This window comes from Microtus pennsylvanicus, chromosome 9 (assembly GCF_037038515.1).
Source record: "Microtus pennsylvanicus isolate mMicPen1 chromosome 9, mMicPen1.hap1, whole genome shotgun sequence".
Taxonomy (NCBI): Eukaryota; Metazoa; Chordata; class Mammalia; order Rodentia; family Cricetidae; genus Microtus; species Microtus pennsylvanicus.
The window spans coordinates 49566118-49581518 of NC_134587.1; the positions used below are offsets into that span (position 1 = coordinate 49566118).

The 15401-nt window shown below is 47.4% G+C and overlaps 1 protein-coding gene across 1 annotated transcript in view; it reads right to left on the reverse strand.

The window, feature by feature from the left end:
• Positions 1–399: 399 nt before the first annotated feature.
• The window catches only part of LOC142857545 (complement C5), a 115723-nt gene continuing 100721 nt past the window's right edge, over positions 400–15401 (reverse strand). The window contains exons 33-41 of the mRNA XM_075985976.1: positions 15239–15296; positions 12042–12144; positions 11246–11320; positions 11030–11135; positions 10000–10083; positions 7854–7943; positions 4804–4887; positions 2029–2167; positions 400–760 (exon numbers count right to left, since the gene is read on the reverse strand). Coding sequence (XP_075842091.1) covers positions 622–760; positions 2029–2167; positions 4804–4887; positions 7854–7943; positions 10000–10083; positions 11030–11135; positions 11246–11320; positions 12042–12144; positions 15239–15296 — 878 coding nt within the window. The 3' untranslated portion in view covers positions 400–621. The remainder of the gene's footprint in view (positions 761–2028; positions 2168–4803; positions 4888–7853; positions 7944–9999; positions 10084–11029; positions 11136–11245; positions 11321–12041; positions 12145–15238; positions 15297–15401) is intronic.

Genomic DNA, 15401 nt, shown 5'->3' on the forward strand with positions numbered 1-15401 from the left:
GCTTTTTTGCACTGGGATCTGCCTTCTGGTAGAGCAATTACTGGCAAGAGTGAGTTCCTGGGGAAATGGATATGAGAGAACACAGAGGCTTTCCTGTCAGGGGCACAGAGAGCTGCAGAGGGGAGCCAGCAGTGAGCAACTCTCCTGCCTTCCCAGGAGCCGAGGGCTCTGAGTGTGGCCTCCGGGGCAAGGTTCTCTCTTGCCATGTCCCCCTCTCTCTGTGTGCTTGAAGCTGAGCCAGCATGAAATAACAGTTTTTAATGCACCCGAGTGCAAGGTCAAGTTTTCATGGTCAGTTTCCGCCCTTGGTGTTTTCCTGTCAAGTAAAGGCTATTTTTACAGGGTGCTGCGTTTCAAGGTCTCATTTTTTGGTCCCAATAATCACTCCCAACCGCCGTGTTCAGTGTGGTTCGCTTTATTGGTGCCAATGCCCGATATCCTTGGGGGGCCGTCTTCATGGTCCCACAAGGCTGTTATTTCACAAAGTCATAACTTCAACTCATGCCTTGCTAAAAAGAAAGTGCAGTGAATTTTAGGATAAGCTTCCAAGGAAGAGAGGCTTCTAGAGGAAGAAAACGTCACCACCACGGTCCACGGGGAAAGCGACACAGCAGAATTTCCTCAGGAACTTTCACAGCCGCTCAAAAAGATGTCTTCAGCAAACTCTTCCAGATTAGCTACAAACTCCGGACATGATGGACACGTCGTGTCTGTGGGCCAGTATTCAATCCAGGTGGAGGAGTCCAGAGGGTAGATGTACCTGTCAAGGCAAAATGGAAACAACGCTGGTGATGGTGGCCACAGGCAGAGGAACGCTGTACTTGATTTCCTTGGGAGGAGATCAGATGTGGGCAAGTGAGTGTGAGTGAGTGTGTGTGTGTATGGTGTGTGAGTGTGTATGTGTATGGTGCGTGTGTGAATGTGTGTGTGGTGTGTGTAAGCATGTATGTGGTGTGTGTATGAGTGTATGTGTGATATTGTGTGTGAGTATATATAAATGTGTGATGTGTACTGTGTAGTGTGTGTAAGTGTGTGTGGTATATGAGTATGTATAAGTTTGTGGTGTGTGTATAAATGTGTGTATGTGGTATGTGTATGAGTGTTTGTGTGTGAGTGTACATGGTGTGTGTGTGTGTGTGTGTGTGTGTGTGTGTGTGTGTGTGAATGTGTAGTGTGGAAGTGTATATTTATACTTGTGTGCAGGTACTTGTAGAAGCCAGAGGTCAGCCTTGGGTGCTGTTCCTCAGACACTGTCTACATTTGTCTTTTTAAAGACAAAACCTCTTACTGGCCTAGAACTTGCCAAAGGGGTGTGGCGGCCTGCCCTGCAAGCCCCAGGGATCCACCTGTCTCTGTCTCTTCAGCACTGAGACCACGAGTGTGTACCACCATGCCTGGTTTTGTTTTTGTTTTTAAAGTATTGATTTGTTACTATTTTATGTGTGTGGGTGTTACGTCTGCCTGGATGTTTGTGCACTGCGTGTAATGCCTGGTACCTGCAGAGCCCAGATGAGAGCATTAGTTATTCTGCAATTAGAGCTACAGATGGTGGTACAGGGAATTGAACCTGGGGCCTCTCAAGCACTGAGCTGTCTCTTCAGCCCCGAATGCCTGTTTTGCTTTTTTACATTTTTTTTTTAGCGTGGGTTCTGGTTATTGATCTCGGTTCCTCATGCTCACACAGCAAGCGCTTCACAGACAGCGCTGTCATCTCTGCCCTCGGCCCCACTCTGTGCTGGTGACAGGCATGTGTTAACATTCTCTCTCTGCTAGGGACTCTGCACACTGAGGGAGCTGGCGGGTGGCCGGGGGATGTGGACCTGCGTTCTCAGTTCCTCATCAGGCTGTGTCACTTGGATGGCTTAGCTCTCAGCCAAGGCTGCAGGTGCTGTGAAATCTCAGATACTTCGTTCGTACTCAGAATGCTTTGTGGGTTGAACTTAAGGCATCGCTGGAGTGTGAGAGTAGTGGAGAAAGAGCGATGCCCCGGTTGGAGAAGAGGCTGGGCTGCGAATGCTGGTGACTCACTTGAAACTGAAGTTGTGCTTGATTTGCAGAGCCTCTTTGCCCATGACGAGGTACTGCTTCCCCTTCACCAGAGCGGCGTTGCCGCAGCTCATCTTTCTGATGAAGGTGATTTCAGAGTCCTTCTCAGCAGCGGCTTCCCCTGAGGAACACGGACGGAAGGTTAGCATAGTCACATTTTAACGCTGTGTCATGAACTCTCTTGAGCTGCCCAGTTCCTTGGGGCCATGAAAGACAAACTACCCCTGTGGTTGAGACCGCAGTCAGGCTGTCTGCGTTAAACTTCACAAGTGCCACTTCCTGCTGTGTGACTCTGCTTGCTGATTTATGAGCCCTCTAGTAAGAGCTCAGTCCCCTCATCTGAATATGATGATATTACTGCAGAACTACTAGGGAGGCTAGATGGGCTAACATATGAAAAGTTCTGAGGACAAAAGTTAGAGTCGTTAGGTGTTACTATTTCTCATAGATCCAGGATTACTGTTCAACAGTTGTGTAGTATTTATCTCCACGTGCTATGTTTATAATTAGGGGTGAATTTGGTAGCTGGCAATGGTCAGCTTTCTAGGAAAGCATGTGATGTGAAGGGCTGGCAAAAGATAACTTTTGGATTCCTAAAGGACTCAGAAGTAGCCAGGGCATGTTGCTTCTACCCAGAATGCAATCTTCCCCATGTTTAGCCTGTTGAGTTTCATGTATGTTTAAGCCCACTTCATTCTCACAGTATCAGCCAAGCTCTGCTTGTACCTTTGCTGTAATAGGTCTACCACCAAGCTATCCCCAGCCCCTCCCTCACCTCTATTATATCTCTACACCTTAATCCATCTAATTTCCACTCCCCTCCTTCTTCCCCTTCCTCCCTTCTGCCCTTTGTCTCTCTCTGGTATATATTATACCATTATAAAGGCAAGAAGTTGACTTTGAATGGTTTCCTCTATCACCTTCCATCTTAGCTTTGGAGACAACTTCTCTTAACCTAGGGGTCGCCATTTTGACTAAACTTGAAGGGCAGAAAGCCCTTTGCTTCCTTTGATCCATTTGCTCACCCCCTTCCCACCCCCTGCCACCCACCAAGGCTCCCGCACAGGGCGTATAGATGTGCACCCCTGCATCTGGCGACTTATGCGAATGCTGGGGTCTGCACTCAGGTGGTCATGTTTGAGGAGCTGTCACTTTTACCCCCGGGTCACCTCCCAGTGTGGACATCTGAATTTCTACTCCAGGGTTCTGCTCCACATGTGGCCTCAGTTTTCAGACACACTGGAATCTTGAGGCAGGGATCACACCTGAGTCACTGCTATGATATTAAGGACGGTTATTCAGCTCTCAAACTGTGACACAGTATCCCTAGCAGTTAAAGCCTGGCTCTTGAACCTGCCAGTCGGGGGTATGTAACTGCCGCAGACATAACTTTTTCTAGGTCGCTAGATTCCCGCATACACACAGTACTTCAGACTAGGGTTTTTTAGACTGTCCGGGGATACAGCTTCCTGTTGTAGCAATGCCTGAGCCACATTCCTGCACCCTCAGGTCAGCCGCGGTAAAGAAAGCAGCATGTCAACCCTGGAGAGTTCACAGCCTTCGGTTAGTGAAACAGTTTGTGTTCCAAAGAGCAGAAAACAGTTGACTTCTGTGAGCGCACTGCTTTCCTTCTGCCCCTGGGTTCTCACCTGCTCCTAGAGCCCTTGAATGGATAGAAATAACAATTTATCAGTGTACCTTGATTCTGTGTAAGTAGGACACATGTGGGCTTCTGATAGTTCTGTGAATTCAAAATTTCTAATAAGCATTAAAATGAGCATCCAAGATGAGGAGAAAAAGTACCAAAAACTTACTTAGCCTTTCAAGTTCACTAGAATTAATCTTCAGAACCCATAGGACAAAGACGAAATGGCACTAACGAGGGTTTTGACTTTGGGACCACCTGACACCAAGTGAAATCAGAGCCATCTGGGTGTCTGTGGATAGCAAGTGAGCACTGGTATCAAACAATTTGAGCCAAGGATCTTCGGACATCGTGACAGAATTTACAAAGCTACACATCAAGAAAAACATATTACTATTGTAGACTTAAGGTCCTACTTCTTGCAGAATTTATGTTTACTCAAATGAGAAATTGGCTGTTTGGACATATCAACAAGGCAATAAGCTTAAGCTACTTAATCAATAATTATTTCATTTTAGATGCGTTCTAAGGGTCAGCAAGATGGCTCAGCAGGGAACGGTACTCGGCTCCAAGCCGGATGACCTAATTCAAGGACCAAGTGTTACACGGTGGAAGGAGAACGCCAACTCCAGCAAGTCGTCCTCTGACCTCCCCATGTATGCCACAGATACACGGGCATGCGCAAATGGATGTGATAAAATGTGTGTTTTAAGAAGCTTAAATGCTGACATAGCATTTGCTGAAATCCATGATAAGAGAATTCAATGAGAAATAGAAACTTCATGAAGATGAAACCCTGTGACTGTTTTCAAGTCATTGCCCCCACGTCCGACGCAGCGACTGGCCCCCACGTCCGACGCAGCGCCTGGCCCCCACGTCCGACCCAGCGCCTGGCCCCCACGTCCGACGCAGCCCTGGCCCCCACGTCCGACGCAGCCCTGGCCCCCACGTCCGACGCAGCCCTGGCCCCCACGTCCGACGCAGCCCTGGCCCCCACGTCTGACGCAGCGCCTGGGTCCCACGTCCGACGCAGCCCTGCCCCCCCCCCCCTCAGACACAGTGTCTGACTGGTACGATGCACTAAAGGCTGAGGTGGGGAGAGGAGATCTCACCTGTTTTGTAAATATCCAGAAGAGTCGCAGTGTATTTGACAAAAACGTTTTCTTCAGTGGTGGATGTGATCCTAACTTTATAAGCTGGTAAAAACAAAATAGGACAAAATGAGGCACCTCCGACTGAACACCACCAGTCTCCCCCATCCCCCCAGAAGAAGCCGGGGCTTGTCATAGGAGGAGGACCGTGGATGGCAGGTATCAGGGCACCCTGGGGTGAAGCTCAGTTATTTCATGGGTCTTCCCAAAACCCTCAGCCAATGATTAGATTAGAAAAAAGGAGCGAAAAATTCAAAGAAAGAAAATGAAGTTCCTTCTGATAACAGGAATTGATTCTGCAGATCATGACGGCAGCAGCAGCAGGACCAGGGTCACTCCATTCCTGTCATTATGTCCTTCATGGCCTCGGGGAAAAGTTTAACCTCCTTGAGCCTCAGTTTCTTCACTGGAAATAGTGACGGTTTGGTGCTATAGATCAGTGGTTCTCAGCCTTCCTAAGGCTGAGGACTGTCTGATACAGTTCTCAAGTTGTGGTGACTCCAACCATAAAATTATTTTAAAAATTAATAAAATTATTTAATTTTGCTACTGTTATGAATCATAATGTAAATATCTGATATTCAACCCCAAGGGGGTGGTAACCTGCAGGTTGAGAACTGCTTTAAAGGGTCCTTATGGAACTCACGTTTGGTCTGAGTATGAGGTGTCCTCTGTAACATCATGTGTTTGGGGCTGGAGACATGGCTCAGAGGTTAAGAGCACTAGCTGTTCTTCCAGAGGTCCTGAGTTCAATTCCCAGCAACCACATGGTGGCTCACAACCATCTGTAATGAGATCTGGTACCCTCTTCTGGAGTGCAGTATATGCAACAAGAACACTGTATACATAATAACTAAGTCTTTTAGTAAAAGAAAAAGATGATGTGTTTGAATGCTTGTTTCCCAGTTGGTTGGAAAGATTGTGGAACCTTTAAGAAATGAAGCCCTTGTGGAGGAAGTAGGTCATTGGGGGTGGGTCCCACAGCTTTATAGACAAGGCTCACTTCCTGTTCCCTTTTAGTTTCCTGAGTAAAGACGCAATGTGCCTTCCCTGCCTGCGGTCATGTCTTCTCACCACGGTGAAGCCTTTCTCCCTAGATGCTTTTGTCATGGTATCTTATTGCAGCAATGGAAAAGGAACTAAGATGTCCAGCGAAAAACCACAAACAAAACATACAAAAAAGCCAAACCAGCTGTGTGTATGTTTAAACTGGAAAGAATGTTCTCTTGAAAGAATTTGAAAATAATAGTGTATAATATTACCCCCCCCCCCCAAACACCCCAAACACAAACCAGAAACATCTGAAATAGACACAGGGAATGGAAGGCAGGCAGACGCTCTCCACACCACAATGGGGGCAGCATCTGACTCCAAAGATAAAGGAGTGATTTATTTAGTTTTTTTTCCCTCCCTCCCTCCCTCCCTCCCTCCCTCCCTCCCTCCTTCCCTCCCTCCCTTCTTTTCTTATGTTTTCTCCGTACTGGAGTTGTAGATAGTTATAGACAACCATGTGGGTGCTGGGAATTGAACCTGGGTCCTCTGGAAGAGCAGCCAGTACTCTAACCCCCAAGTCAATTTTTTAGTTATTTAGTTTTCTACTGCAGTGATAAGATACATGGATCAAAGCTACTCAGAAGGAACAGTCTATTTGTGGCCTATGACTTCAGCATTAGAACCCATGATGACAGAGCAAAGGCATGGAGACAGAACGGCTTGTATCTTGACCCTCCAGAGAGAGAGAACCTGGGAATAGCATGGACTTTGGAAACTCTGAAGCCTGTCCCCAGTGACATACCTTCTTACCAACTAAGGACCAAGTTTTCAAATGTATGGAGGCTATGGGGGTCATTCTCATTCAAATCACCAGTAGGATTTAATTCTCTCAGGGACTGGCTACAGCCTCTAGCCATCCATGTCAACTTAGATCTGCGCTCTGGATAATGAGAAATGAGGAGAGCCCCAAGCACAGACAGCAATGCCGCACATATAAAAAATTATTTAGTTGCCCTTTCTTTGCCTTAAAGGAAAATGTAAAGAAATAGCCTTTGTTTTTTCTCCCCCTACTCTATTGTCTCTACTGGAAGAACCCATTGCTGAGATCCTAAGACTCTATGGACTGCCTTCCTTCCTTCCTGCTTGCCTTTGTGGTGTGGGATTCCCCTCTGTATGCTGTAAATGTTTTATTACCATTGGTTAATAAAGAAGCTACTTTGGCCTATGGGCAGGGCAGAATAGAGATAGGCAGGAAAACTAAACTGAATGCTGGGAGAAAGAAGGCAGAGTCAGGCAGATGCCATGTAACTGCCGAAGGAGAAAGATGCCAGAACCAGAAAGATACTGGTAGGCCATAGCCTCGTGGTGGTATACAGATTAATAGAAACGGGTTGATTTAAGATGTAAGAGCTAGCTAGGAATATGCCTAAGCTATTGGCCAAACAGTATTGTAATTAATATAGTTTCTGTGTGATTGTTCGGGTCTGGGTGGCCAGGAAATGAATGTGCAGTCTCTGACTACATCTTTGTTCCTTCCTTTCTTGTTATTTTTAAATTTGGTGTGTATGGGGGGGGATGCATTAGTATACACAAACACAGTTGCTCATGGAGGCCAGACATCTTGGATCTCTGGAGAGGGAATTATGGAAGGTTGGCAGCTGTCCAGCATGGGTGCCTATGGAAGAGCATTACATATGCCTAACCACTGAGCCATTCCTTAGGCCCCAACTTCTGTGTTGGAATAAGTGGAATAAGTACATCTTTTGAGAAGGATCTGGTAGGGGAAGTGTTTTGCTGGATGCTTGTCTCTCTGATTATCTTTAATGGAAAATCGTACTTCTTTGCTGAATACCATATAACTTTGTACCTTAATGCTAAAAGTTGATGACATTTTCCTTCAAGAGACGCAAAGAAATGTTCTACCCACACAATGTCACTAACATGCAGTGTTCCATATTTCTAACTGAACACGTATGATGAAATTTTATGTTTAACTCTTGTTGAATGTCTGCACTTACCATATGCAATCTCTGGTTTACATGCCGTTTCTTTCCTTTTGTCTGTAGAGATGGACAGGTCCAGCTCCGCCTGCAGTTGTCCACAGTCAGCTAGATTGTGTGGAGAGTGGGTGACAGATTAGTGGACGGAAGGGGGCGCTCTCTGTATGAGTCTCCCATGAGCCCCGAGACAAGCTGGGATCCTTTCTTACAAATGCCAGATTCCTAAGACCTGTCCATTTTCTTCTCTTTCATGAAGTGAAACATTATATAAGGCAAAAGTTAAACCAGCCAACCAAGGTCTTAAATGAAGACTTATTATTATGTGGTTGTTTATTCCACAACCTGCTCATCAGAAAAGCACACCCTTCCCGTGAAGGAAGCAAGCAGGGAGTAACTTTCCATTTTAGGAGTCTAATGAAATGCAAAATGATGATTTGATTATAGCTATAAGGTGATACAATAAGGACCTAAGAAGTATAAAAACAAAAAGTAACCCAAAACAACAAAACAAACACAAATAAACAAACCCTACTAGATGGGCAAACCAATCAAAACCAAAACCAACCTAGACTCACAGAGAAACCATGCTGATTTCTGATGAGCTTTGATGAGTTGCCAATAGGGCCTTTGATTTCAAAGAGACAAAATTCTGTCACTTGGAGAAGTGACAGCAAGTCCCATGAACTATAATTAAAAGACAGAAAGGAGGTCCTAGTGGCCTACCCCTCCATCTTTGTTCTCTTTGATTATGGTCTTTTGACTAGATTATGGTGAAAGTAAAAAAGAAACTACATATGTCCACCCAGGACACTCAGTAGCTGTCTGGATGGAGTTTCTGCTCTTGTATAGGGTCCCACTAGGGTCCTACCAGGTCCCACCAGGGTCCCACCAGGGTCCCACCAGGGTCCTACCATGTCCCACCAGGATCTTACCAGGGTCCCACCAGGGTCCTACCAGGGTCCTACCATGTCCCACCAGGGTCTTACCAGGGTCCCACCAGGGTCCCACCAGGGTCCCACCAGGGTCCTACCATGTCCCACCAGGGTCTTACCAGGGTCCCACCAGGGTCCCACCAGGGTCCCACCAGGGTCCTACCATGTCCCACCAGGGTCTTACCAGGGTCCCACCAGGGTCCCACCAGGGTCCTACCATGTCCCACCAGGGTCTTACCAGGGTCCCACTAGGGTCCTACAAGGTCCCACCAGGGTCCCACCAGGGTCCTACCATGTCCCACCAGGGTCCCACCAGGGTCCCACCAGGGTCCCACTAGGGTCCCACCAGGGTCCTACCAGGTTCCACCAGGGTCCCACCAGGGTCCCACCAGGTCCCACCAGGGTCCCACCAGGGTCCCACCAGGGTCCCACTAGGGTCCCACCAGGTCCCACTAGGGTCCCACCAGGGTCCCACTAGGGTCCTACCAGGTCCCACCAGGGTCCCACCAGGTCCCACCAGGGTCCCACCAGGGTCCCACTAGGGTCCTACCAGGTCCCACCAGGGTCCCACCAGGGTCCCACCAGGGTCCCACCAGGTTCCACTAGGTTCCACCAGGGTCCCACCAGGTTCCACCAGGGTCCCACCAGGGTCCCACCAGGTTCCACTAGGTTCCACCAGGGTCCCACTAGGGTCCTACCAGGTCCCACCAGGGTCCCACCAGGGTCCCACCAGGGTCCCACCAGGTTCCACGAGGGTCCCACCAGGGTCCCACCAGGTTCCACTAGGTTCCACCAGGGTCCCACCAGGGTCCCACCAGGTTCCACCAGGGTCCCACCAGGGTCCCACCAGGTCCCACCAGGGTCCCACCAGGGTCCCACTAGGGTCCTACCAGGTCCCACCAGGGTCCCACCAGGGTCCCACCAGGTTCCACCAGGGTCCCACCAGGTTCCACTAGGTCCCACCAGGGTCCCACCAGGGTCCCACCAGGTTCCACCAGGGTCCCACCAGGGTCCCACCAGGTTCCACCAGGGTCCCACCAGGTCCCACCAGGGTCCCACTAGGGTCCCACCAGGTCCCACTAGGGTGTTTGGGAGCTGTAAGGAAGAGGCCTAGGGAATCATTACTTTTCAGTCAGCTAAGATTATATATCTACTTCTAAGAAACTATGACTTGGCTAAACAGCATTCCAAGCGTCTCTTCAGACAGGGACAGGCAGCGTAAGATACGTCACCTTCCATACATCGGCATGCTGCTCCTTCACAAACTCTCTGGAGTCTGCTGTCAGAGGTGCTATAGAACATGGTGCACTGCTTGTCTGTGGAAACGGAGACACGGTCACAAGAAGCGGCTGGGCTGATACTGAGTCTCCTACAAGGGGCTTCAGAGACTGTGTGCCAACTGGCTGTCCTGGAAGGGTCTCTGTCCCCACAGAACCCTCTTATCTCCACTTGGTTATTTTGGCTCCGTGCTTGGAATTTTGCTGTTCAATACTCATTTCTTATAATGAAAGTGCTCCCAAGAATGAGAAAAGTAAATTATATTACTTCAGGATCTTTTGAAGGAATTACAACTACTTAGGCTAGAGGAGCGTACACTCACATATGAGACATGTGATATATACATACACACACATACACACATATGCATATATATGAGAAGATGGACTAGATATGTTCTATGTGATCTCAGAAGAGAAAGCCAAGGTCAGTGTTTGTTCCATGTAAGGGTTTTCTAATGAACACAACTGCCTAAGTGGATGAGAAAGCGTGTAATGACATCACCTTCTCACAAGGAGCTGAGCTGAGTTCACATGTGCCGGATGCTCACTACATACCAGGGCATGAGGGTGAACATGTGTGGGCTGGTGGGAATGGTAGAAAAATAATTTCAGTGCCAGGTGGCAACTGTAGATCTGTGGGCCAGCTGTGAGGAGAATACAGAAAAGGTGGCGTTTGTTCTGAGAGGGTGAAGAAGTTGGAAAAGTATCTGGGCTCCTTGAGAGAGCAACGATTCAAGGGACACGGGCAGTGACTGCCACAAAGGAACTTGAGGTAGAATATTTTACCGTTGAGGGTAGTATAGTCCAATTATTTTAAAAAGGAAGAAGCTAAGGACCGAGACATGAACCGATCGGCTTGATCATGGAGTCGTTTGAATGCAGTATTTAAAATGAGTGTTCAGGTTGGACTTTCCGAAGCAGGCTCTAAGAAGGCCTCCCTTGGAAACAGAGTGAAACCGTAGAACCAAGCAGCGCTTCTTACCTGGTCTGTGATATTCATACACCGTGAAGGTAGCAGGGTTCAGAAACCCAACTTGGAAAAGTTCAAATATCCGGAATCGTACGCAAAGGAAATCTCTGGAGGGAATCTGTCGGACAAATTCAAGGTTGTAAGGGAGTTGTGGGGGGAGAGGTATTCACAATGGCTCAGCCTGTAGGGGTGTGATGGGAGGCGGGAATGCCGGGAGGTGGAGCTTACCGAATTCAGCTGCAGAATAACATGGCCATCTTTGATCTGGTAATCAGTCAGGAGTTGATCCACTCCTTCCACAAGCTAAGGAAGAAAGAGAGAGCGAGAGCGAGAGCGAGAGCGAGAGCGAGAGCGAGAGCGAGAGCGAGAGAGAGAGAGAGAGAGAGAGAGAGAGCGCGCGAGAGCGCGAGCAACAGAGAGCATGAGAGAGCGCACTTGAATTTACGTTCTCATCTTTGTGTTTAATTACATTTCCTCCCCGATTAAGCTAGAGTACGCTCTGCCACTCTGAGTTGAAGGACGGTGCCTCCTTCTGGACTCCCTGTGTACATTGCTGTGCGTGCTCCCATTGCTGGTGTGCTCCCATTGCTGCGCATGCTCCCACTGCTGGTGTGCTCCCATTGCTGCGCATGCTCCCACTGCTGGTGTGCTCCCATTGCCGCGCATGCTCACACTGCTGGTGTGCTCACACTGCTGCGCATGCTCACACTGCTGCGCATGCTCACACTGCTGCACCTGCTCACACTCTTTGGTTAAGTGACGCTCTTTTTCATTTCCATAAAAATCATAGATTTTTGTTTTGGGAAGAATATTTTGGGTAATTGTACAAGAGTGAGGTATTAAAGTAAAAGAATATAAATATATAAAATATATTTATATATAAAATAAATATATAAATATGTTAAATATATTTATATATAAAATAAATATATAAATATATTAAATATTTATTTTATATATTTGTTCCCATAAAATAACAGGAAAGAAACCCCAACATTCACAGCATCTCAAAAGAAACACTTGCAGCACGTAAATCTTCTTGGTTTGCTCCAATTCCGGTTGGCAGAGAGATATCCATCACTGCGTGGGAGGACCCGGATGCTGACTCCCCCTTGCTGGCCTTGTAGCTAAACAAATCAGAGATTGAGGAAAGAATTGAATAAATTATAAGATTTTTAAAGAAAGGGCCTCATTCCTTAACAGCCTTTATGTATGTATGTATGTATGTATGGATAGATGCATGTATTTTTTGAGACAGGGCCTCACAATATAGCCTTGGCTCCCCGAGACTAAGGAGCTATGTAGTTGAGGCTCGTCTCAAACTCTTCCTTCCCGAGTGCTGAGATTAACAGTGTCCACCACTGTGCCTGCCACCAGCCTTTAAATTTTAGATTTGGTTCTATGTATTGTGGTATGTGGGTCAGAACCCGTGAGTGTTAGAGCTGCAGAGGGTCTTGGGCTATCTATTCCAGTGATTTCCTTGGCCAGCAACACCAGCACTGGAGCAGAGAAATCATCCGGTCCACGAGAGCAGATGACATTAAAACTGAAGTGTGGCATCTTGCCGAGGTCACACAGCTACTTGAGCGGAGAAGTCTATGAATCAGTTTCTTAATTGGTATTCTGGTCCTTTTTCTAACAGACTACTTCCAAGTAAAATATTAGTTATTTGTCATAAAGAGAACACTAAAAAAACCCAAACCAATCTTAAGTCAAACAGTAACCATAACAAAACCCCTAAGACAAACCTAATCCTATCCCAGTGACCCTAACTCATAACCCTAATAAAACTCCTAGCCCAAACCCAAACCCTAATGCAAACCCTAACCTAACCCAAACAGTAACCCAAACACTAACACTAATGCAAACCCTAATTTTAACCCAAACCCTAATTCTAGCCCTAACCTTAATCGCTAACCCTAACCTTAACACAAACCCTACCGTTCCTTTATCTGTGTGGTGAGACTGTGCTTGGCTATATTCCTTCTTTCCTTTACTCTTGCCTGTTTTCTAAGTTGTCAAGCATGGGTACTCCATGAAAAACTTGGTGTTTCAAAGATTCTTATCTAGGAGTTTTGATAGTTTGAAGTTAAGAAAAAGCAAAGTGGGTAAAATAGAAATTCTCTCTCTCTCTCTCTCTCTCTCTCTCTCTCTCTCTCTCTCTCTCTCTCTCTCTCTCTCTCGTGCGCTCTCTCTTCCTCCCCTCCCATCCCTCCCTCCCTCCCTCCCTCCCTCCCTCCCTCCCTCCCTCCCTCCCTCCCTCTCTGTTTCTTGCTCCCTCTCTCTCTGAAAGGGGATCAGGAAATCTGGGTCTTGTCCCAGTTTTACTGAACAATGGCCACAGATTATTTTCTTATTTGTGAAAGCCACTGTAAGAAGTACAGCCAAGTGTTTCTAACCATCTTTCTGACTCGCGGACTTTGAGAAGCAGAGGCTCAGTGTTCCCAGCAGCAGTCAGAGGATTGAGAAGGGCGGGTGAGGAGGAGGTGGGGAAGGAGCTAGTGGCACAAGATGACCCCTGGGCTCCAGCCCACACCCCAGGATGCTCAAAAGCAGCTGCCTGCTGGAGCAGAGTGGGGGCTTGGAAGAAAGGAGGTGAGTGGGTACCTCACAAATGATTTCACCCAATGGGTCAGAGGGAAACAGGTGGCATGGGAGCCGAAGAGGTAGCCACGTCCATCTTTTCCTCAGTCACCCGTGAAGCGCATTCAAACCAGCTCTTACGAGTAAAAGAAAATCTCATTTATCACAACAATTAAAAGCACTAAAAAATTATCCCTGACTCATAAAAATGTAACTCCATTCCCACCAGAAGAACCATTTAGAAGGGAACATGGGATGCCTTTGACTGATGCCTTGACATCTGAGCATGTCCTTAATTGGATGAGAAGAAGCAGAGATTTCTGGCCCACAGATGCAAATACAACATCTACAGGATGCAAAGGGCCTCCTGGGTGGAGAGTGTCTATGAAAAGATCGGCAGCGCTTGATGACTGGTTGCCATGGGGACTGTTTCAATCGTGCAACAGAAATCCTTAGTTCAAGAAGCCCTTTGCCTGCTGCCAAAACCAGCAATCTTCCCAAAGGCATTTTGTTGTAGAAATGAAATCCTTCCCTTCCCCCTCCCCTTTTCTTATTAGTCTACCAAGAGGTTGAAAAAAAAAAACCAACAAAAAACTAAATACACAAAAGAGGCTTCTGAATGTACAGACAGTGCACTGGCAATTTTTTAATCAGGAGAGAATATTTGAAGGCAAAGAATTTCTTATATGAATAAGGACTGTCTCATTCCTTTGGAATCCACCCAAGCTAACGTCGGTGTCTCAGTTCCAAAAGCAACTTCCACCTGCCTTTATAGAACCCCCTGTCACTAATTTGTAAACAAACAAACAAGCAAGCAGAACACCAAAGCAAAACAGAAACAACATCCAAAAGATATGCTATCTAGCACGATAGTTTCTCTCGCTCTTCTATACTTTGACAACTGGGATCAGGTATTCTCCCAAGGAAGTCCAAGGAATGACTTTGAAAGGGTGTTTTTCTGTAGAGCAGGGTTGGGAACAATCGGAACTGGCAGAAACTCAGAGGCAAGACAGTGCAATGTGCTTTATAGGCATGGTGACCTCAGCAGGAAGACATTGACATGGTGACCTCAGCAGGAAGACATTGGCATGGTGACCTCAGCAGGAAGACATTGGCATGGTGACCTCAGCAGGAAGACATTGACATGGTGACCTCAGCAGGAAGACATTGGCATGGTGACCTCAGCAGGAAGACATTGGCATGAGAAAGGTTTTAGAAGAAGCAGAGGGCAAAACTCTCCAAGGGCAGAAGTAAAGAAGCTGGAAGAAGGGAGGGAGAGAGTGCAGAAGGAAGGAATTAAGGAGGGAAGAAAGGCATCCTGCAGGGATGGAGCTTGGCGGTGAGAAATCCAGAGAAGTGAGAGGCTCACGATCATAGACAGGTGAAGAATTGCTGGGGCGGAGGTGGCGGAAGGCAGCTGCTTCTTGGGATTAATGGAATGGAGTATATAGATCAGAAGAGGTAGTCAGAAGTTAGGAGGCACTGAAGTACCGCAGTGAAAGCCAGACCTCGGAAATGTTAGGAGGCACTGAAGTGCCGCAGTGAAAGCCAGACCTCGGAAATGTTAGGAGGCACTGAAGTGCCGCAGTGAAAGCCAGACCTCGGAAACCTCCACTCCACCTTGTGCAATGGGCTCACCTGGCACACGCTACCACGTGCTTGTGTCCGGAGTCACCGTGGCTGGGGTAGCTGGAGGCTGGCACACAGACAAACACAAACGAGTCACAAAATAGGAAGTACGCTGCCTTTTCTTGTTTTGGAGTGTGTTTGGGCGGAGTTGTTATGAGAAAGTCTCAAAGAA